At 44.1% G+C, this 23,298-nt stretch overlaps 1 protein-coding gene across 4 annotated transcripts in view; it reads left to right on the plus strand.

The window, feature by feature from the left end:
• LOC143281728 (uncharacterized) overlaps positions 1-6,064 on the plus strand; it is a 207,090-nt gene extending 201,026 nt beyond the window's left edge. For 3 of the 4 annotated variants that reach the window (XM_076587002.1, XM_076587000.1, XM_076587003.1), the window contains exons 4-5: positions 1,876-1,926; positions 5,294-6,064. In XM_076587002.1, the coding sequence (XP_076443117.1) occupies positions 1,876-1,926; positions 5,294-5,425 (183 nt within the window). In that variant the 3' untranslated portion in view covers positions 5,426-6,064. The remainder of the gene's footprint in view (positions 1-1,875; positions 1,927-5,293) is intronic. The other variant, XR_013055160.1, reaches the window with a different exon arrangement.
• The last annotated feature ends 17,234 nt before the right edge of the window (positions 6,065-23,298 follow it).

Below are 23,298 nucleotides of genomic sequence, written 5' to 3' on the forward strand. Positions count from 1 at the left end.
CTTTTTTTTTTTTTTTTTTTTTTCTTTTTTTAAATCAGGCTCCAGTCAAGGCAAACTGTTTAACTCAGTACGGCCAGTCCTCTCTTCTCTACACAGACCCCTCGGATGTCCAGTGGGTGTCTCAATGACCCCAACCTTTAGCTTCCGTCGTCAGAACTGTGGTATTCTTTGTCAACATTCACGTCTTCAGTATAAGAGCCTTCCGCTTGCAATATTTTGATGATGGTAATTGGGGTGAAACGCTGTTAACGTCGTCTCTTTCGCCGTTCGTATGGAAAGAGTTAATGTCGATGTCTCTGCTTCTTTCCTTTACCTTTGTCAGCCTTCTTGCACTGGGCAACTTTTTTTTTCTTTTTTTTTTTTTGGTGAAAGCCTTGCCCTTGGGGAGATCTGGCAGAAGGGGGTGCGGGGGGGCGTGGGTGCGGGGGGGGGGAGAAGGAAGAGGGGGGAGGGGTGGTGTCTTGATCCCGCGACTTGTCGTTGAGAAGTTCTTCCTTCTTGCGGAGGCGAGAGGCGAGAGTGTTCTACAGCCTGAGCGAGCGACCTTGGAGGCAGCCTTGGCATTACGGTTAAGGCGGATCATGACACGCCTGTGTTTTTTTGTGTTTTTTCCTCAACGGGTTCCTCTTCATGATCCTTCCCGATTCGCCCAGTTCTGGTTCGCCTTTTCAGTGATGATGATGATGAGTAGTAGTAGTAGTAGTAGTAGTAGTAGTAGTAGTAGTAGTGTTAATCAGCAAACAAAAAAACACAATTATTATCATTATTATTATTATTATTATTATTACTATTATATTAATCAGAAAAAAAAAGAAAAAAAAACGATGGGCAGAGATTTTAGTGCAGCATAAAAGCGAGTGGAGTGATGGCTTAGAGGTAACCGCGTCCGCCTTGGAAGCGAGAGAATCAGAGCGCACTGGTTCAAATCCCGGCACAGTCGTCAGCATTTTCTTCCCCCTCCACTAGACCTTGAGTGGTGGTCTGGACGCTAGTCATTCGGATGAAACGATAGACCGATGTCCCGTGTGCAGCATGCACTTTGCGCACGTAAAAGAACCCACGGCAACAAATGGGACGTCCCTGGCACAGTTCTTTCGAAAAATCCACTTCGATAGGAACTTTTTTTTTAAACTGCATGCAAAAAAAAAAAAAGAAAAAAAGAAAGGGTGGCGCTCTCAGAGCAGCGACGCGCTCTCCCTGAGGGGAGCAACCTGAATTTCACACAGAGAAATCTTTTGTGACAAAAAAGAGTAATACAATACAATACAATACAATAATACACAAAACTTCCCTGAGGTCCTGCCATTGCCTCTGCTGTTATTTCTGATGAAAACAATCCCTGAAGGACCTATGGTCAGAAACGTCGACAAAGTGAGTTTTCTCTTAATTGACACAAAATACATTCTCCGTTCCTCAACTTAATAGTGTACTCAGCAGCAGTTATCTTTTTTTATTTTATCGTAGTGTGTGCAATGTCATTATCACCAACAAGTATCTGTAACGCAGTCATCACAAAACGTGAGTATCTTTAATGTTATCGCCACACAGAAAATACATGTAATGTTATATTCACGATCAGCATTTCCAATGTTATTTTCACGACCGCGGATGAGTCCTGTAAATGTGTATTGTTATCGTCACAACCAGAGAAGCACATACATGTTACAGAGATGTCCCTACAGTTATTTTATGGTGTTGTGCAATGATTGTGTTTAATTGATTTATTGATGATTGCAATATTAATGTTTGTAATTATCTGAAAATTAATAATTAAAGCAGTTTCTTGTGTGTGTGTGTGTGTGTGCGTGCGTGTGTGTGTGTGTGTGTGTGTGTGTGTGTGTGTGTGTGTGTGTGTGTGTCTGTGTTTTATCGCAGGATCTCGGGGCAAGACACATCATGTACAACGCTAAGGTCGACTACATGGATGTGAGTTTGATGTACACGGTTCACAAAATGTTAAGGACCTCTTTGGAACTTGTGCAGTTAACTTTCTTCTGGAGGGGCATAGTGAAATTATCCAGGATTTTCGGCGAACAGCTAGCGTGCATGCAGTCAATGTAGTCAGCACCAAACCAGAGGTGCTTTCTTATACGTGCGCTTACTTTTTTTTTATTACAATGAAATACTACTTTCACTGCGTTGACGGCCACAATCATCAATTTGATTTTTACGCCGTTTTTGTTGGGTTTGCGATGAAAGAAAAACAAGTTACAGAAAGTGACAGACCTATTAGTGAGGATGAAAACTTAGTCCTACTCTAAGTGGGTTCTCCGGCAGGCTACTATCACTTCACTTTTCGCCCTTCCGAGCTAGCAGGGCCCCAAAAATAAATTTTAAAAAAAACAAAAATATTAGGTAAGAGAGGGGGTGGGGAAGAGGAGGGGGGAGGGTAGGGGGCCTATTATCTAATTAACTACTGATTGGGGGGCACCCTAGACTTAAAGCTATTACAGCTATCGTTTCCGAATTTTTTGGCTGAAACATCGATTTTTCCAAAGTGGTTTTTTCTTCTTCCAAAACTGATCATGGTGCAAATGTGCCTGACACGACAGCTGTCAGTGTGTTCAGTGACAGGGCCAGTGGTGGATCAAATGCATTCTGTGTCATTTGAACAATCTCTAGATTGTTTTCGAACATTTTTTATAAAAACATACTGCTGTTATCAAGTGGTCCTTAACTTTTAGTGAAGTCTGTATGTGTTAGTGGTGGTGGTGGCGGTGGGGGTGGTGGCGGTGGGGGTGGGAGTGTCGTGCAGTGGGAATGGGTTTGAAAAATGTGTGGGTGTGTGGGCCGGTTGAGGCATGAGGGGACCGGGGGGGGTTGGGGGAGGGGGGGCGTGCTCTTGCACGTGTGTGTGTGTGTGTGTGTGTGAGTGTGTGTAAGTGTGTGTGTGTGTGTGTGTATGTGTGTGTGTGTGTGAGTGTGTGTGTACGCACGTGTGCATGTGTGTGTGTGCGTACGTGTGCATGTGTGTGTGTGCGCGCGCGTACGTGTGCATGTGTGTGTGTGTGTGTATGTGTGTACGTGTGTATGTGTGCATGTGTGTGTGTGTGTGTGCGTGTGTGCACGTATGTGTGTGTGTGTGCATGTGTGTGTGTGTGTGTGTGTGTGCGTGCGTGTGCATGTGTGTATGTGCGTGTGTGTGTGTGCATGTATGTACGTGTGCATGTGAGTGTGTGTGTGTCCCCGCTCGCGTCTCTTGTTTCACGTGTTTGTTTTTGTTTTGCTTTGTTTTTTTTCTCTGTCTAAATGTCTCTCTTATCTCTACTCCATTGATACAAGATAAAATCCTGCGTCTGCAGTCGTTTTTCTTTTTTCCTGAACTCTCTCTCTCTCTCTCTCTCTCTCTCTCTCTCTCTCTCTCTCTCTCTCTCTCTCTCTCTCTCTCTTTACTTCATTCTCTCTCTGTCTCTGTCTGTCTGTCTCTGTGTCCGTCTCTCTCTTTGTCTCTGCCTCTGTCTCTGTCTCTCTCTCTCTCTTTCTCTCTGTACGGATTTTGTTTTTTTCTTTTTCTTTTTCTTTTTTTCTCTTTTTTGTTATCGTTGTAATTTAAACTTCAAAATCAAGATATCAAGAGCTTTGTTGGTCTTTTTTTTGTGTGTATTGTTTTTTACTTGTTTGTTTTTGTATTATTTCTTGTTTTCTATTTTCATTTTCCTCCCCTTACTTTGGTTGTTTTTTTTTTTTCCTTTCTTTTTTGGCGGAGAGAAAGATAGGGAAGGAGAGAGAGGGAGGGGAAGAGGGGTTGTTGGCTTTTTACGTTGTCGATGAGGGGCGGGTTGGGGGGGGGGGCAGGGCGGGGCGGGGGGGGGGGGGGGAAGGTAATGGGGAATTTTAAATCAAAGACCAGTCTACGAAGCATCAAAGAAGTACAGAGAAAAATGGATTAAGGGGATGGGGTGGGGTAGGGGGAGTGGGGTGGGGGGTGGGGTGGACACAAAAGGTACAGGGAGTGTGGAGGGGCATGGAACAGGTGAGAGAGAGAGAGAGAGGAGGGTGTAGAAACCACTAAGAGGTGAGTGAGATGGAGAGACAGAAAAAAAGGGGATTAAAGGAGAGAGAAAAAAAAAGAGGGGGCGGAGGGCGGGCGTGGGGGGCGGGGGGTGGCGGTAGGGGGGTGACAAGACAAGACAAGGCAAGACAAGGCGAGAGAGACCAAGGCAAGACTGGACAAGGACACAGAGAGAGAGAGGCACAAAGGCACTGGCAAGAAAAGGCTTTTTGGAAGATGAGAGAGAGAGAGAGACAGAGACATAGAGAGAGAGAGACAGTGGCAGGATGACTGGGAATGCGTTTTTCTTTCCAAGTGTGAAAACGTTTTCTTTTTCCTTTCTGTACAACATTTTTCTTTGGTTCCTGTAGTGCCCTAGCATCTTTTGTTTTGTATGCCCGCTAAGAGAGATTAAAGTTTGGTGGGGGGGGTTTAGCGAGAAAGCGCACTTACGTCCCCATCCCACCTACCCACCCACACACACCCACACCCACCCACACACACACACACCCACACACACACACCCACACACACACACACACACATATATACATACATATATATATATATGTGTGTGTGTATATATATATATATATATATATATATATATATATATATATATATAGTAAAGAGTGGTAACTCTGTCCATTCTCTCTCCATGTATATATATATATATAGAGAGAGAGAGAGAGAGAGAGAGATGCTGCATGTCATCATTATTATTATCATTATCATCAGTATCACCATAATTATTGTTGTCATTAGTGTTGTTATTATTATTATTGTTGATGTGTAATGGTCCCCATGTGTTACAGCTGATCGGGCCTCAGTTCATCTGGGCCATAGAGCCGGTGCTGTATCATCATCATCATCATCATCATCATCATCATCATCATCATCGCCATCATCAACATCACCATCATCATCATCATAACCATCATCATCAGCATCATCATCGTCGTCATCATAATCATCATCATCATCATCATCAATATCATAATCATAATCATCATCATCATCATCATCATCATCATATCATCATAATCATCAGCATAATCATCATCATCATCATATCATCATCAATATCATCATCATAATCAGCATCATCATCATCACCATCATCATCATCATCATCATCATTATCATTATTATCACCATCACCATCATCATCATCATTATCACCATCATTATCATCATCATCATCATTATCATGATCACCATCATCATTATCATCGCCATCATCATCATCATCATCATCATCATCATTAATGATGAAATGTATGTGTTCTCGTGGTGTTGCAGCTGATCGGGCCTCAGTTCATCTGGGCCATAGAGCCGGTGCTGGGCGACCAGTGGACGCACGAGGTGGAGCAGGCCTGGTCCGACCTCTTCAAGTTCATTAGCCACATCATGAAGGACGCCATGAGGTTCTGAGGCCAGTTCTCTCCCTTTCCCTTCACTGCATTACCTCCAATCCTTTCTTCCTTCCTTCCTTCCTTCCTTCCTTCCTTCAGCCACATCATGAAGGACGCCATGAGGTTCTGAGGCCAGTTCTCTCCCTTTCCCTTCACTGCATTACCTCCAATCCTTTCTTCCTTCCTTCCTTCCTTCCTTCCTCCCTTCCTTCAGCCACATCATGAAGGACGCCATGAGGTTCTGAGGTCAGTTCTCTCCCTTTCCCCTTCACTGTATCACCTCCCTTCCTTCCTTTAGCCGCATCATGAAGGATGTGGTGAAGTCGCTAGACCTGTCCTTTCCCTTCACTCCCTTCATTGCATTACCTCCCTTCCTTTCTTCCTTCGGTCAGCCACATCATGAAGGACATCATGAGGTTGTGAGGCCGGTTCTTTCCCTTTTCCCTACATTGCATTGCCTCCCTTCCTTCCTTCCTCCCGTCAGCCACATATTGAAGGACGCCATGAGGTTCCGAAACCTGTTGTCTCCCTTCCCCTCATTGCATCACCTCCCTTCCTTCCTACCCAATATATACATCCCCCCCCCCCCCCCCTTCCTCCCCTTCGTCCACACCACAACGTCACCTACAACCTGGCTTCCTGACCTGCCTTCCCACCTCAGCCTCATCCCCACCCTACCTCAGCCCCCCACCCCACCCCACCCCCACCCCTCCTCTCTCTCCTATGAAAGACACGTGTCATTTTTTTAAGACGCAGACATGATTCTGCCTGAATTCCTCTCACACGTCGCCAACCTCGCATGCAGCACCCACTCTCTGCCCCCCCACCCCCACCCCCACCCCCCAAACCCCCTGCCCCTCACCCTCACCCCCACCCCCACCCCCCACCTCTCACTCTCCCTCCCTTCCCCAGATCATTAAAGACGCCGTGACGTTCTGAGCACTCCTCCCTTCCCTGTCCCCCGCACCCCACCTCCACAACCCCTCCTCCACTCACGCCTTGTCACTCACTCACCCCCCCCCCCCCACACACACACACACACACACTAATATCACGAAACACTGCTTGAGGCTTTAAACCATGGATTCCCCACCCCCCACCCCACCACCCCCACCACCCCCACCCCCCTTTAGAACGTCAGACGATTGGGCCTTTCATCCGGACAGACATCCAGGACTCTCACCCTTTCGAACAACGCGACCTTCGCCGAACCAAGACCAACGTCCTGAATAACTTCACCTGAAGGAGCGTTTTGCCGACAGATCGTTAAGCCTTCTGCGGGATTCTAAACTCTCCCTCCATGCCGCGTTCATTCCCAGCGCACTCCTTCCTTGGAGAGAGAAAAAAAAAAACCAGTGAAGTTCTGGGGCTTTAGTCAACAGATAGTTGAGCTCTGCGGGGTTCTAAACTCTTCCTCCATGCCCCTTTCATTCCCAGCTCGCTCACTCACTCCTCCATTGAACTGTGAAGTTCTGATCACTCTTTTTCCCTCTCTCTCTCCCTCCCTATCCATCCATTTCTTCCTCCTCCATCCACCTTTACACTTCAGGCTCTCCCTTACCCACTTCCTGAAAGACACCATGAGCTTTTCAACACACACACACACACACACACACACACGCACCATCCCCAACCCTCTGCATCCCCCTCCCACACCATGCCCCGACCTTCCTTTCCCTACAGTCATTTAGGTTCTAGACTCTGATGGACTCTCCCCCCCCCCTTCTCCTTCCCCCACCTGTATCCCCTCCCCACCTCTCCCCGCCCCCCACCCCCCACCCCCACCCCCCCACACACACACTGTCCCTCCCCTTACATCCCCCTCCCCTTACCCCGTTCAGTCATCCCCTTTCTAATACTCCAACCCTTCCTTCTGCTTTCCTTCTAAACGCACGTTATGACAGACTCCGTGACTTTTTAGTTAATCCCTCCTCCCCTATCCCTTACATCCTCCCTCCCGCCTCCTCCTCCTCCTCTGCACACTAGACCCACTGCCCCCCCCCCCCCCCCCCCCCCCCCCCCCCCCCCCCCCCCCCCTCCCCGCCCTACACGCTCTCCCCACCCCCTCCTCACACCACACACGACAGCATCTGGGGCTCGAGTTTGATCCCCGTGAAGTTCAAACTTGACCTTCCAGGCAGTAAGCTAGCGCGTGGATGGTTCAGCCTCCGGCTCATAACGAACCAGGCTGGTCGTGTCCACACTTTGGTGTTTCGTGTGCTGGTGACGGTGAAAGACAACAGTGTGCAAAGCAGTGGGTGTGGTGTCTCACAACACGTGTTAGCTGATAACGCTGCATGGTGATGAAACTGTAAAGATACTCCGACATGCGCTTGTGTCATTTGGATTCGCTCCCTCGTACAACGCGACTGTTAAGGAAACAAGAACAACTTGAATTAAGGGCGTCAACCGACAGGGTGTTAAACTCTACGTTCTGTCATTCTGGTTACAAGTTACAATCATGCACACACTCTGTTCACGTAGACTGTGCGCTTTTGTGATGTTGATGAAGAAACGTGGTCGATCATTCGCTGTGTACAGATATACTCGAAGATCGCTTTTGTTACGTTGATGTAGGCAGGTGGTGATAAAGCAGTCTACGACGTGTGCTTTCATGTCGATCAAGGTGTGTGGTCTGTGCACTGATACTTGACTTACGCTTTTGATACGTTGATCAAGGTCGGTGGTGATACAAACTGTATACGTAAACCACACAAGTATGTTGATCAAGGCAGTGGTTACTGACTGTGTACAGATAAGGCATAACCTGTTATGTTAATCAAGGCAGTGGTCATATACTGTGTACAGATGCAACACAGCCTCTTATGTTGTTGATAAAGGGACTTGGTCATACACTGTGTACAGATAAAGACGTGTGTTCTCATGTTGATCACGGTGCGTGGTATTATACAGAATGTGTGCTGACACAGGACATGCACATTTGCTGTTGTTTATTGTATCACGTTTTAGTCACAACCTATGTCTCTGTGTAAGATTCGATCTTCTCTCCCCGGGGAGAGAGCGTCGCCACGGTACAGCGCCACTTATTTATTTTACTATCAACGTGCATTTTTTCGGAATTTGTCAGGGACAACACTTTTGTTGCCCAGGGTGGCAGGTGTTTGTTTTTTTAGTGCGTAAAGTGTATGCAGCACACGGGACCTCGGTTTGTCGTCTCATCCGAAAAACGTTCACGCTAACCCAGACCACCACCCAAGGTCTAGCACTAACAGAGGGAGGGGAGGGGTGGGGAGAGAGAGAGAGTAAAAAAAAAATCCTGGTCTGAAAAGGACTCGAACCAATGGACACTTGCTTCCTAGTCGGGTGCGTGCGTTACCACTGGGCCACCATTTCACAGGCACATTATGTAAGTGGTGATATATGAAGAAGAAGAAGAAGAAGATATTGTATTGGTGTGGCGCAAACTTCCCGATACAACGGACTCCAAGCGCCTCACGTGAAACAACACACATGCAATTGTGCATTATACTACACGACAGCACATGAGGACGTAGAAGAGAAAAACGAAATAAGTATATGCTGTTTTCAGCAGACACGACACAGCCTCGCGAATGGCATAACGTGCGTGGCTGTTCGGGCACTCCACATGCGCGCTCATATCGATGAAGGCACGTGGGCACACACTGTGAACAAGTACGACATGTGTACGCTCTCGTATTGTCGATGAAGGTGTGTCTTGGAGAACCTGAATCAGATTCCGAGCGGTGTTACTGATAAGCAGCCAACACACACACACACACACACACACACACACACACACGCACGCACGCACGCACATACACACACGCACGCACGCAAGCACGCACGCACGCACGCACACACGCACGCACACACGCACGCACACACACACACACACACACACACACACGCACGCACGCACGCACACACACACACACACACACACACACACACACACACACACACACACACAGTGTAAAGTCCTGCGTTTTAAATGACACTAGGATATTGATGGCTACATTTTCGACTAAACCGTGTTCAGACAAAAAGAATAAGAAAAAAAATGCTTCATACATAGTACACTAGCAAGGGAGATAGACAGAAGGGTACATAACTGATTCTTGATTCTTTTAGTTCAATATATGAACGAAACACAAGCAGAAGAAAGTACGTTTCAATGGGCCCATTGTCGCCCGATAAACTATAAAGAATTCCCGCACGCACGGACGTGGAGGCCACCTTCTCTTTGTATGCTGTAAGTAATTCTTTGTAGAAAAGGTTTACTTTGTATTGCAACACCCTTTATATAGCATTTGGTTAATACTTTGTGGAATCGAATTCTGAGTGTTGTATTTGTTGTACTGTTACATATTTGGTGGTGTGTAATAATGATATGACATATTTGATTGTGTTATAACATGACGCATCTGGTCTTATGGTATTAAGTAACACATGAAATGTTTGGTCATGTCATATTACGTACGACACGACCAACGTTATCGTGTGATGATTTGTTATGACGTAACATACATGTTGGCGTGATGTTACGATGCTGTCATGATTATTCATAATCATTATGACGTGACATATTTGTTGGAGTGATGTTACGATGATGTCATATTTATTGATAATCATTATGACGTGACATATTTGTTGGCGTGATGTTACGATGATGTCATGATTATTCATAATCATCATGACGTGACATATGATTATCATTACGTGACATATTTGTTGGCGTGATATCACGATGGTGTCATGATTATTCATAATCATCATGACGTGACATATTTGTTGGCATGATGTCACGATGATGTCATATTTATTCATGATTATTATGACGTGACATATTTGTTGGCAGTGATGTTACGATGATGTCATGATTATTTACGATTATCATGACGTGACATATTTGTTGGCGTGATGTTACGATGATGTCATGATTATTTACGATCATCATGACGTGACATATTTGTTGGCGTAATATCACGATGATGTCATGGTTATTCATAATCATTATGACATGACATATTTGTCGGCGTGGTGTTACGATGATGTCATGATTATTCATAATCATCATGACGTGACATATTTGTTGGCGTGATGTTACGATGATGTCATGATTATTCATAATCATTATGACGTGACATATTTGTCGGCGTGATGTTACGATGATGTCATAATCATTTTGGCCGTGAAAAGATACAATGGGACACGTCTGGTCGTTTGGTTCCGAACCCCAACATTGTGTTCCGTGACATGTTTTTTTTTTAAATTATTATGGGATGTCGTGTCCGGCCCGGCTCGGCCACCAAGATCGGCTAGCCTGTAATCATTGCAGTTTCGGGGATTCGAACCCAGACCTTCACGGACACTGTAGTAGCAGATGATCGTCTTAACCACTCGTCCGCCTTGCTCCTTTGGCTGTAACGATCAGCAACCATCAGTGAACGCACGCACGCGGTGATGACACAACATGAAAACGATGCTGATGCAATTCGTGCCGACACGTGCGGGAAATGGCCGTGTCCGCCATTTGGAGGAACCTGTTGCCACAGTCATGTGTGCGTACAGACACAGTCGTCCCTTTTCGGTTATGGAGGAGGAGGAATTTTGTTTTAATGTCCCGTCACATATATCGGTGATTGGAAACATTTTGTGAAAGTATTTATGAATACATTTGAGTATTATCGGTTAGAAGGGGTGGGAGATGTGAATGAATGGAGGGTTGGGGGAAACTGGGCAAATGAGGGTGAAATGAGGGTGAAATTTGAAAAAAAAAATTCTGAATTACAGGAAATTACTGAAAGGACTTCGTAAAATAGAAGTCGTTATATATATATATATATATATATATATATATATATATATATATATATTCTCCTTCTTCTTCTTGTTGAATGAATGATATTTACGGATATTTACATGGCGCCTATCCTTGATCGGAAACCAAGCTCTAAGCGCTGTACAAGCACTGATGTCATTTGCACAGCAGGCTTCCTACCTGGGTGGAGCCGACTGACAGCTGCCATTGGGCGCTCGTCATTCGTTTCCTGTGTCATTCAGTCAGGTTTAAGTCATGCACACATGCACACTCACTTCTTCTTCTGTGTTGAGAATCGCTGGGACGCCGCAAGGTAAACTGTTCACTAGATTCCTCCAGGTCTGTCGGTTGTGTACAAAAGCATGGGTCTTTGCAAACGTATGTACATATATATTCTGAAACATATTTCAGACTAAACCGCTCTCGCTGGAGGATGCTGTGCTCTAGTGGCATAAAGACGTTTGAAAACAAGAGAACGCTGGCCATTAAGGAGAAGCGTGAGTGAAGGAAGCAGGGTTCAATTTCTGGAGACATTTTTTCCTTGCAACACCTGTGGGAAGTCCTTTGCATCCAGAATCGGCCTCTTCTCCCATATGAGGACACACACCGACAGATAAGCCTGTCTGCCTACTCATCCGTTGGTCCGATGGGGGACTCCATCATCATCATCATATTTCAGAAATCCGGTTTTTAGACAGACTTGAAAAATGTTGTCTTTCTGTCTCATGTCGCACTACTGCGATTGTTCAACCATTGTCGTCATTTATTGTCCATGCTTCGAAGCAGTCCAGATGCCTTTTTGTTTCGTTCATTCATGAATATCTTGTTACCGTGAACTAGGTCCCACATACTGACAAATGATAACTGGCCTGTTAGTATTGTACTGTGGTTATAGAAATAATTGATTAAGCATGAAGCCCATCTTTCCGGTCAACAACAATAAGTCGTAGCAAGACTAAAAAATAATAATAATAATAATAAAAATAATAATAAACCGCTCGTCAGAGCGTAACGCTCGTCATGGTTTTAGCTCAAAGCTCTGCTTCACCTCAATGGACTCCAGGTGCCAGTTGCATTGCTTGGTTCAAACTTTTTGACAGTCACACGTGACTAAATGCCTACGTTGACCGAACTACGCCATTGGTCAGTTCCTTACTACACACAGTTAGTTGCGGATCGCCCCCCTACTCCCATCCCCCCACCCACTACTCCTCCAACACCGGCCCCTTCACACCCCTCCTCCCCTACCTTCCTCTCACCAAAGATTCGGATTTAATATTCACAGAACAGAACAAGATGTCAGCTTCGCATCTCCTTCCAAATATGATTATACTTCATTAAACACATCCTCGTGTCCTTCGATTGTGTGTGAGCCAGGTGTGAGAAGGGGGAATGACTGCCCTGGTCATGTTGACATGCATGAATGGTATTTTGTTTAACAGCAATGTGTGTAATGGTCATTGTATATTTCCCTCTGTGTGTGTGTGTGTGTGTGTGTGTGTGGCGTTGTTATGTTCTTGTTGTGCATTGTAGATGTGTGTAGTACATTTGTAGATGTGTGCCGTACATTGTGGATTTGTATAAAGGTTTAATTTGCTGTTAGGACGACGAAACGATGCCCGTTGCCTTGGAGACCACGATGGATTTCTTTTGGAGTTTTTCTTTTATATACATACATTATAGATATGTGTGTGTGTGTGTGTGTGTGTGTGTGTGTGTATACAAACACACACATATGTATATGTATATATATATATATATATATATATGTGTGTGTGTGTGTGTGTGTGTGTGTGTGTGTGTGTGTGTGTGTACGTACTATAATCAAATTCTAGCCCAAATAGTCGGAACAGCAGTCACCTTCTCTACTGTTCTGATGGTCATAGTCGGACACGACTGACTTTCGTATATACGTACGTATATATATATATATATATATATATATATATATATAATATAGTTATATATATATATACATATACACACACATATATATATATACATATACATGACATATATATGTATATAAATTTATCATATATATTGTGTATGTGCGTGTGCGCTCGTATGTGCGTATGTGTGTGTTGTTATAGTTGTTGTTGGGGTTTTGTTCGTTTTTTGTACTGGGTGAACTGATAATTGCCAATGGTCTAGTCCTGGGCCACTACGTGAGTAAATGGAGTTTACAGGATAAGCTGTTAAAGGACTGTCGAGCTACCATTAGTTGATTTTATCGAGTTTTTCAATGATGTTGAAGTGTTTTTGTTTTGTTTTTGTTTTTTGTTTTTTTTTGGGGGGGGGGTTGTTTGTTTGCTTCTTTGCTTGTATGTTAGTTTGTTTGTTATTTTCAACAGTGTCGTGAGAGAATCGGTTTGGGTGGGTATGTGCAAGGGTGATTGATTGTGTTTGTAAAGGTTATGAGTGTCTCAATATTTTGAAGTAGCTAGAGTATTAGCGTTTGTCTCATTGTGTGCCCAGGTAATGAATATTGTTATTTGCTGGGGAATAGATGGTGGTGTCTTTAGTCTTGTCGGTTGTTTGAGCGTTAGGCCTAGTAGTTTCGAGGACCAATTAGCCGCAGGTCATTAGTCTTGTCAAGCGAGTGGGGTTACAGGTAATAATCCGTCTTAGTGGAATCCTAATCTTTGTGACTTGTCTTGTCTGAGGTCAATAGTTTTGTAACAGGTTTGTATTTTTTAACCGGGAAGTGTATGGTTTTGTTGTTACGGTTTTGGTATCGAGTGTGTATGTGTGTGTGGGTGGGTGGGTGGGAAGGGGTGGGGTGTCTTCTGGTCGTTAGTAGCCTTATGTCGGGTTTGGGAGGGTGGGTTGGTGGGAGACTCACTGTTCTCAGTTGGTGTTTTTTTGGTTGGTTTGTTTTTTGTTGATTTTTTTTTTCTAAGCAAGCAGCGTTGGGAGAACAATGGATCGACAACAGCTTTGTTAGAAAGCTAGACATAGCTTGGTTAGAAAAGTAAGAAGGTACTATTTCTTGTGAACTTAATTTTTCGTGTCTCAAAAAAAACCTCATTTCGGTGTATCACTGGGGAAAAAGAATGATGATAATGACTGACTTGTCCTTAGTAGATTCATAACCAGACTGAAATAAACGGACTGATGGAAACGGTTGTTGGCAGTTGCTGGAATGGTCAAGACGGTGAGTGTTCTGTGTCAGTCTGTATACTGGTGGTACTATACTATGCTCACTTTATTTCTTTTTTTTTCTGCCTGTCTGTCAGTTTGGTATTGCATTTTCTATCTGTCCTCTGGTGTCGCAGACACACATGCACGCGCTCGAACACACACGCGCACTTTATAAGAACTTTCACCGAATCAAACACATACCTCCAACAAAATTAGCCCGAAAGGGGCAGTGCAGGATTCTGACAGCTGTCGTTTCTCCACACATAACCACATTCCCTGCAGATGTGGGCTCTGAGGGTGGGTGCAGAAGACAACCACATGTTGCTCCGAAACGGACTCCATCGACGCTAAAACAAGTCCGTCGAGACAGCACGCACGCCCTTGACAGATTGTGACGGCTCAGAAAGTAATTCGATTTATCAGTCTGATCATAGGCAGACAAGTAACTAGGTTTCTTAATCTGATGTCTGTTGCTGGGCAGGGGTGGTGAAGATTAACGCTATGGTGAGAATGTGGGCATGGCGCACGCTGCTGTTTCTGGTCCGAAAGACACGTTCTGCCACACTACTTAATAATACCTTTTTGGGGTTGTTGTTCATTTTTCTTCCCCATACTCCTGAGGAGGGTTGGCGGGGGGGAGGTGGGGGGGGGGGCTTGTTTTTCTTTTTTGTTTTTCCGAGAAAGTGTAACAGATTTCGTTTTGATTTCGGCTATTTTGATTTGCAATCGATTTTTTTGTTTGTTTTTTTGTTTGTTTGTTGTTGTTTTTTTAATAATCTGGTGTCGACTATTGTGGTGCTCTCTCTCTCTCTCTCTCTCTCTCTCTCTCTCTCTCTCTCTCTCTCTCTCTCTCTCTCTCTCTCGCTCGCTCTCTCTCACGCACACTCCCTGGTGGCACGAGCAAGATGGCGGACAGTTATGGCGCCTTGTCAAGATCGTGTGCAGGAGAGCATTTTGAAAGAAAAAGACTGACCGACAAACACACGATTATATACAGAGCCAGAAAATCGTCGAGGATGGTGGGTGTTGAGTTTTAGGAGCGCCAGAATTGGCTTATTTTGCAGTCAACGTTGCACCCTGTATAAAAAATTTTTTTTTTTTAAATGTCGGCGTTCTTGCACGTGCAGAAAATGGGAGGCGTTCTTGCACGTGCAGAAAATAGGTGAGTGACTTTTTGTTGACATACGTGCGTCTGTGTCTTGTCGATGGCCTCGCACACTGTTGGTTGGTGTGACACGCTGTCTTCTGCTGTTCGGACACCCTTCTGCATGTAACATTTCCAGTCGGAAATCTTTGGACTGTATGATTTTTTTTTTTTTTTTTTTAGAGGGTTGGGGGTGGGTGGTGAAATAATGTGCCAAATTCAACGGACAACTCAAGACTGGTTTATTGTTTATTCACAAGTACATAGATCCATTGCTCGATAATGTGCAGAACAAAAAATCAACTTACGCAGTGTAAGCAATGAGTATTTGCGTCAACATAGAATTAAACAAACAATGATGCATTTTGAGTGAAATGGATGACGGGCGCAATAGCCGAGTGGTTAAAGCGTTGGATTGTCAATCTGAGGGTCCCGGGTTCGAATCACGGTGACGGCGCCTGGTGGGTAAAGGGTGGAGATTTTTACGATCTCCCAGGTCAACATATGTGCAGACCTGCTAGTGCCTGAACCCCCTTCGTGTGTATATGCAAGCAGAAGATCAAATACGCACGTTAAAGATCCTGTAATCCATGTCAGCGTTCGATGGGTTATGGAAACAAGAACATACCCAGCATGCACACCCCCGAAAACGGAGTATGGCTGCCTACATGGCGGGGTAAAAACGGTCATGCACGTAAAAGCCCACTCGTGTGCATACGAGTGAACGTGGGAGTTGCAGCCCACGAACGCAGAAGAAGAAGAGTGAAATGGATGTTCTCTCGTTTATTCTGGTGACGTAAATCAGTGAATGATTTATGCACTCACAGTAATTTTTTTCCTCAGAATACTATATTTATATGTTACATGCATTGTCGACCTACACGCACGCGATCTCTCTCTCTTACTCTCTCGCGTGTGTGTGTGTGTATGTGTGTGTTCTGTTGTTTTTCTTCTTTTTCTTTTTTTTTTTTTAATTATGTCGATTATTAATGCCATGCTTGTGCCTCTGTGTGTGTGTGTGTGTGTGTGTGTGTGTGTGTGTGTGTGTTATTTTTACCATGCTTATGCCTTTATGCAGTATAGTATTCGCATTCTATGACTTAAAGTAGTATTGTGTAGTGCATGCAATGACATATATAATGTAGTTTTGTGTAGTGTAGACCCTGTTCCAGGGCGGGGACTGGATGAAAAAAAAAAGCGCGCCAGTGCTTATCTATTACCCTCGAAAATAAAGAATTTTGTCATGTCTTCTCTCTCTCCCTCTCTCTCTCACACACACACACACACACACACACCTTCCCACTGTGCTGCATGCCTGTCTATGTGGCTGTGTTCCTTTGTTAGGGGGGGTGTGGGGGAGGTGGGGAGGGTGACTGTGCAGGTTTCCTGCAGACGATTTTAACGAATCTTGTTATCTGCTCAGATCGTGTAGCTGAGGGTCTTCCCCATCCTTTGACTCTCTCTCTCTCTCTCTCTTCTCTCTCTCTTCTCTGGCATCATCCATCCGTTCACACATCCACTGCCACTCCCCCGCAACATATCTGTGTCGGTTTTCCACTGTGTGGCCGGTGGGGAAAGGAGGGTTAGGGGGGACGGGGGGATATGCGTGTGGGAGTGAGAGAGAGAGAGAGAGAGAGAGAGAGAGAAACTGTATGCACATCTGTGTGTTTGTGTGTACGTGTATTTGTATTTGTATTTCTTTTTATCACAACAGATTTCTCTGTGTGAAATTCGGGCTGCTCTCCCCAGGGAGAGCGCATCGCTACACTACAGCGCCACCCATCTTTTTGGTATTTTTTTCCTGTGTGCAGTTTTATTTGTTTTTCCTATCGAAGTGGGTTTTTCTACAGAATTTTGCCAGGAACAAGCCTTTTGTTGCCGTGGGTTCTTTTACGTGCGCTATGTGCATGCTGCACACGGGACTAATATCCAGACCACCAATCGCGGTCTAGTGGAGGGGGAGAAAATATCTGCGGCTGAGCCGTGATTCGAACCAGCGCGCTCAGATTCTCTCGGCTTCCTAGGCGGACGCGTTACCTCTAGGCCAGCACTCCACATAAATGTGAGGCTGCATGCACGCACACACATGTGTGTAATAATCATTTGGGCATGTAGTTCTTCCAACGTGCCCATGAACGAGAATCACAGCCCAAGCCTACATACACCCGTGTCCCCGTCACCGTGAGCTGGTCTGCATGGATCATGCATGGAGTGTCAAACTTTAAAAAGTGTCTTCCCTCCCTCACTGACTAAAGTTGGGGATCGATTCCATCTTTTCCAACTCAGCTGACACTTTCAAGGATTCGAATTTAGAAGATGGCAGGTCGGACAAGGAATTTTTTTTGTGAGGACTCTTCTTTTTTTTTTTTTCTTTTTTTTTTACCGCATTCCTTTTTTGCTTTTTAAGGGAGGGGTATGTATCGAAATCATTTCTAAAGCTTCACGCTTAAGCCCCTAAAATCATACGACCGCGTTCCCAGAGACATACGTGTCCAGTCTGGAGTGAGCCCGGGCTGCTCTCAAAAGTTAAAGCTGTCCGTATTCCAAAATAAACCTCTTGGAGGCACATGGAGAAATTTTTTTTTTAAACCACCACTAAATAACATGACCTACCATATCTCATGCTTAAGTGCACACTTGATTTAGTCTTCTTCTTCTTCTTCTGCGTTCGTGGGCTGCAACTCCCACGTTCACTCGTACATACGCGAGTGGGCTTTTACGTGTATAACCGCAGTTTTTAACCCGCCATGTAGGCAGCCATACTCCGCTTTCGGGAGTGATTCAGTGTTCAATATGTCACACAACGAAACGGTTACAAAACAAGGAAAGAAGAAAAGGAGGAAGGGAAAACTGTCGTCTCTATGTCAATGGCTGAAGCCTGTTTTAGAGCGGTGTATATCGCGCTGCGAAACGCCCACGGCAAAACGTGGTCAGAAAACCGTCCATCTACCGACAGACGCGAAAGGCACTGGACGGTTCGACTGTGGCAGATAAAAAAATAATAAAAAAATTAATGCACCAGTCCTCATGCTCTCACGTCCAAAACTCTCCCATCGGAACGCCGGAAGGACATTCAGGAATTCACCTACTTTTGAACTTCCCCCTCCCCCTTCCCCTCCCACCATCCCCCGGACTGATCCATAATACACCACACCACATCGGCTGAAAAAAACGTTTGAACAGTATTTTATTAGAAAAAAAAAATCACAATACAAACACAATCAATTGGACAACTAAAACGTCTTATGTAAAGTTTTGTCATATTATATATATATATATAGAGAGAGAGAGAGAGAGAGAGAGAGAGAGAGAGAGATGCTACATATGTGACGAATCTCTCTGCAAGTAGACATTCAAACATTGTAGTTTAAAATTGAAACAAAAGAAAGACAAGAAACAATACAGCTTAAAGACTCATACAACCAGAATGAGATGTATCAGTCAGACAGATATACAGACATCAAAGCAGTAGCAACTTAAGAAATTGGAGAAACCACACAGGGCATGGTGTTATAATCTGCCTTTGCTGTCCTGTGTGTGCAGGATACACAGTGTAAGCTAAACGAGTAAAAAAAAACAACAAATCTTAAGTTTGTAAAGAAAATGGTATCCTGTTTTCCTAGATCCATTTTTTTACAGGGCAACATTTATATCGGGGATTGGAATTTGTTATTTTGATATACTATTTTCCTAGATCCATTTTTTTACAGGGCAACTTTTATATCGGGGGATTGGAAATTGTTTCTTTTGATAAATGGTTTCACGTGTTTGACGTGCATTTTTGTAATCACACCATGAGTTATGATGTGATGTGCTGCTGTGAAGTGCAGATTTGTTGCCAGATGGTGTCATGAAGCTGTTCAGGTTAGGGACATTTTTTTTGCCTGTAAAGGTATGTTGAAAATTATTGCACTCAGTTTGAAATGACTTTGGCTACGTTTTGTGATGGGATATTGACCATAGTATATAAAAGCAGGACTTTGGAATGGATAATTTATGTAGCGTTTAAATAACATACGTTGATATCTTGTGGTCGATTTGATGTTGTTGTAAAGCTTGTATAGGTAATCAGTACTTGGTGTAATGATGATATACAGTTAGGTTGATAATAGATAATAGTTATTTAAATTTGTCTTAAGTTTTGTTAGACTATTCGATACTATTCGATGGCTAAGTAATGGAATTGTGTAGTAGCTAAGCAGCTACATTTTGGTATTTCCTGATGGGATGAATGGGAATCATTTTAAGGTAATTGTGTTTTGCATTACTTAGGGTGGTGAATGGACATCGTTTTCCAAGCGCATATTTTTTTTATATTAGCTTAAACGATAATTGGAAATTATGTCAACAGTATTGGATGAAGATTTCCTCTTTAGTTTTTATGTAACGGTATGGTGTCTATGTTGTCTTGTTTGTCCACTTAGGTTTCTAGGAATAAAATTCAAAACATGGTCTGTAGTGGGACTGGAAATGAGGGGGGGTTGCATCCAGAAAGTCAAGGAACTGACGCATACTAAAAATATGCAGGCATCTAGTGGCTGGGGACAGGCCACGGGTTTTGTTTTGTGCCGAGGTGCCAGGGACTGGGCACGGGACTTCATAGAACTGGATAGTGGGACCATCGGGACGAACTATCGGCACAGAAGGTGAACGTGATGGTGGGACCATCTGGACGAACTATCGGCACAGAAGGTGAACGTGATGGTGGGACCATCGGGACGAACTATCGGCACAGAAGGTGAACGTGATGGTGGGACCATCGGGACGTGCTGAGTGAGGAGCCAGGAGCTGGCAAGACTGCTCAAGAACATTCAAGGCGGTGAAGTTAAAATTGTTTCCCCCCATGAAAAATTATATTCCAGTCCAGGCCATAATTAACAGCTTTTGATATCTTTCTTAATAATAAATAAAAGGGTGTGGTTAATAAGTGTTTCGTGTTTTGGGGAGAACACGTTCTAATTGGAGTGACAAGTGAACAGACAGCAGGCATACACTTACAAGCAAGCACATTCATTCTTATGTAGTTATTTCTATCTGGCACTTTCTTTACAAAGTCACAAGCATGGATTACGCATTTGGTACGAGAATACATTTTAACATGCGAACAAAGCCTTGATGCTGAAATGCAAACGACGTTACTGATGGGTGTTTTTTTTTCCCGAACTTACCATTATTCTTTTTTTTTTTGGGGGGGGGGGGGGGGGTTTGGGGGGGGGGGGGGGGGTTGCTCAAAATACAAATGGCTGACCTGGGTGTATAATGTGACTTAAAAAGATCACGTCACATGCCCTGACCAGAACAGTGCTTTTATTTCTGACCTTAAACGAAACTGGCAAACGCTCGACAAAAGCCAAATTAGTGATTCACTGGAGTGATGTCGGTCACTCGTTTCTTCGCTATGGCTGACACCTCTGGACCTTGCTGCGAATCGAGCTGTCGTTTCAGAAGTCGACAGTGATTTTGAAAACCGGGATTGATTAATACTAACAGCACTATATCCCGGGATTAATTACAACTAACAACAGTAAATTCCGAAACTGATTAATACTACCACTTTGTTACACGTCTCCCTTCTGTTTTGCTTTTGCCCATCCGCTTCCAGCGAGGTGTTGTGGGGAGATAAAGATGGCGACCTGCAGCAAAACTGGGAGGCCCCGGCACCACTGAACACCACCGAAGTGACTCAGAGCAGTCTCCTCTGGTGTGTGGCCTCCTGGCGACCTAACATCGATGGTTCCCTGTGGACTGCCGACGCTGGAAGTGCGACGGACGAACCCGGGTGTGGCCGTGTATGGGGGAATCTAAATGAGCGGCGTGGGATTAATGCCACTGAAACGGTGCAGATGGCGCAGCAAAAAAAAAAAAAAAAAAAGAAAAAAAAAAGGGAGGCCCGTTCTGGAGTAGCGTCATGCAGTGAGCGTGGAGCGTGTCTGAAACATTCAATGAGTAATACTAATCCATATATAAGTAGTGTATATATATATATATATATATATATATCACTGAATCTTGTGCAGAGACAAATCAAAGCGCTTTCATACCAGTCATTCACACGCATGCATAACTCTAGGGAAACTGAAGACAAGGAAGAGGCAGGGGAGGGAGTCTATCTTGGAAAGAGGTGGGTTTTAAGGCCAGACTTAAAAGAGCTGAGGAGACCCGACGAAGCGAAAGAGGAAGTTCATTCTAAATGCAAGGTCCAGAGTCAGAAAGAGCGGCGAGTAAGTAATATGAACAACTCTACATTCCATGATAGATATAAACAGTACTGAAAATATTCAACGACGATTTACTAAAAGAATTGTTGGTTTTGCTGATATGGACTATGAAAGTAGATTGCACGCACTTCGGTTACCTAGTCTGGAGTAGAGACGACTGCGTGGTGATTTAATAGAGATGCATAAAAGGACTCATGGATTATATGACAATAGAACTATAAATTATTTGTTTACATTGAATGAGAATACCAACAAGAGGCCATTCCTATAAACTTTTAAAAGTTTCAGATAAAACTTCCAGATTTGCACCTCTTTTTTTTTTACTAGCAGAGTAACAAATGTTTGGAATAATTTGCCACAAGATATGTTTGTTTTTTCCGCAGGAACAGTGAATACTTAAAAAAAATATCTCGACATTTATTTACAGAATTTTGAATACAAAACTCATCTAGCTTTTTTTTTTTTTTTTTTTTTACCTTTGAACTGGCTAGCATTGCGCACTCAATGTTGGAAAAATGATTATATGTGAGGACTCTTTCGTCCCCACTTGAAGTGGGCAATAGGCCTTATCAGGCCTACACGCCTTAATATTGGTATGACAGTAACAACTCTAGATGCCATGGCTATTACTAACCACACTACATTATGTAGCTAACTATCATCATAACCATTATATTCCGTGACAGATTAATGCTAGCACCACTATATTCCATGACTGATGAATACGGACCTCACAGTATCCTGCAAACACCAGCTATTTCTCTCTCACACACATACACTGCAACAGAAAGAGCACAAAAAAAACATGGCGCCTCCGTTTTGCACAGCAACCTCTGCACATGCGCGGAGAAACGAACTGGCTAATGGCTGACTGGAAATAACCCACCACCCACTCCCAACACCCCTCCGCACCTACCCCACACACACACACCACCACCACCACCACCAACCCCCAATCGTCCCCTTTGAGGATGGACGTCTCCACTCCCTCTCTCCTCTAACAAAAACACTCGCACAAAAAAAACAACCCAACAACAGAAACCTCAAAAGCAACAACCCAACAACAGAAACCTCAAAAGCAACAACCCAACAACAGAAACCTCAAAAGCAACAACCGCAAACTAAGGATGGACGTGTTAAAACTTTTTTCTCTTTTTTTTTTTTTCGTTAGAGATCATTTGAAAGGACGTCACATAGTTTTCCCACTTTCATCTTATCAGTCGTTAGAAATAATTCGAAAGAACGTGAAAAGCTTTTTCTAGTCTCAAACTTATCGTCAGAGATAACTTAAAATAATAGTTATGGCTCGACGATGCTGAGAGAGACACGTACGCTCGACGCTTGGTTCTTTAAAAGGCCTCTTCATTAGCGCACCGACAGATATCTTTTTGTTCTCTTGATTGCTGTGCGTGGCAGCTCTGTGTGTGTGTGTGTGTGTGTGTGTATTGTATTTCTCTTTTTTGTCACAACATATTACTCTGTGTGAAATTCGGGCTACTCTCCCCAGGGAGAGCGCGTCGCTACACTGAGATCGCCACCCTTTTTTTTTTTTTTTTTTTTTTTTTTTTTTACCTGCGTGCAGT

Source organism: Babylonia areolata, chromosome 4 (genome assembly GCF_041734735.1).
Source record: "Babylonia areolata isolate BAREFJ2019XMU chromosome 4, ASM4173473v1, whole genome shotgun sequence".
NCBI lineage: Eukaryota > Metazoa > Mollusca > Gastropoda > Neogastropoda > Buccinidae > Babylonia > Babylonia areolata.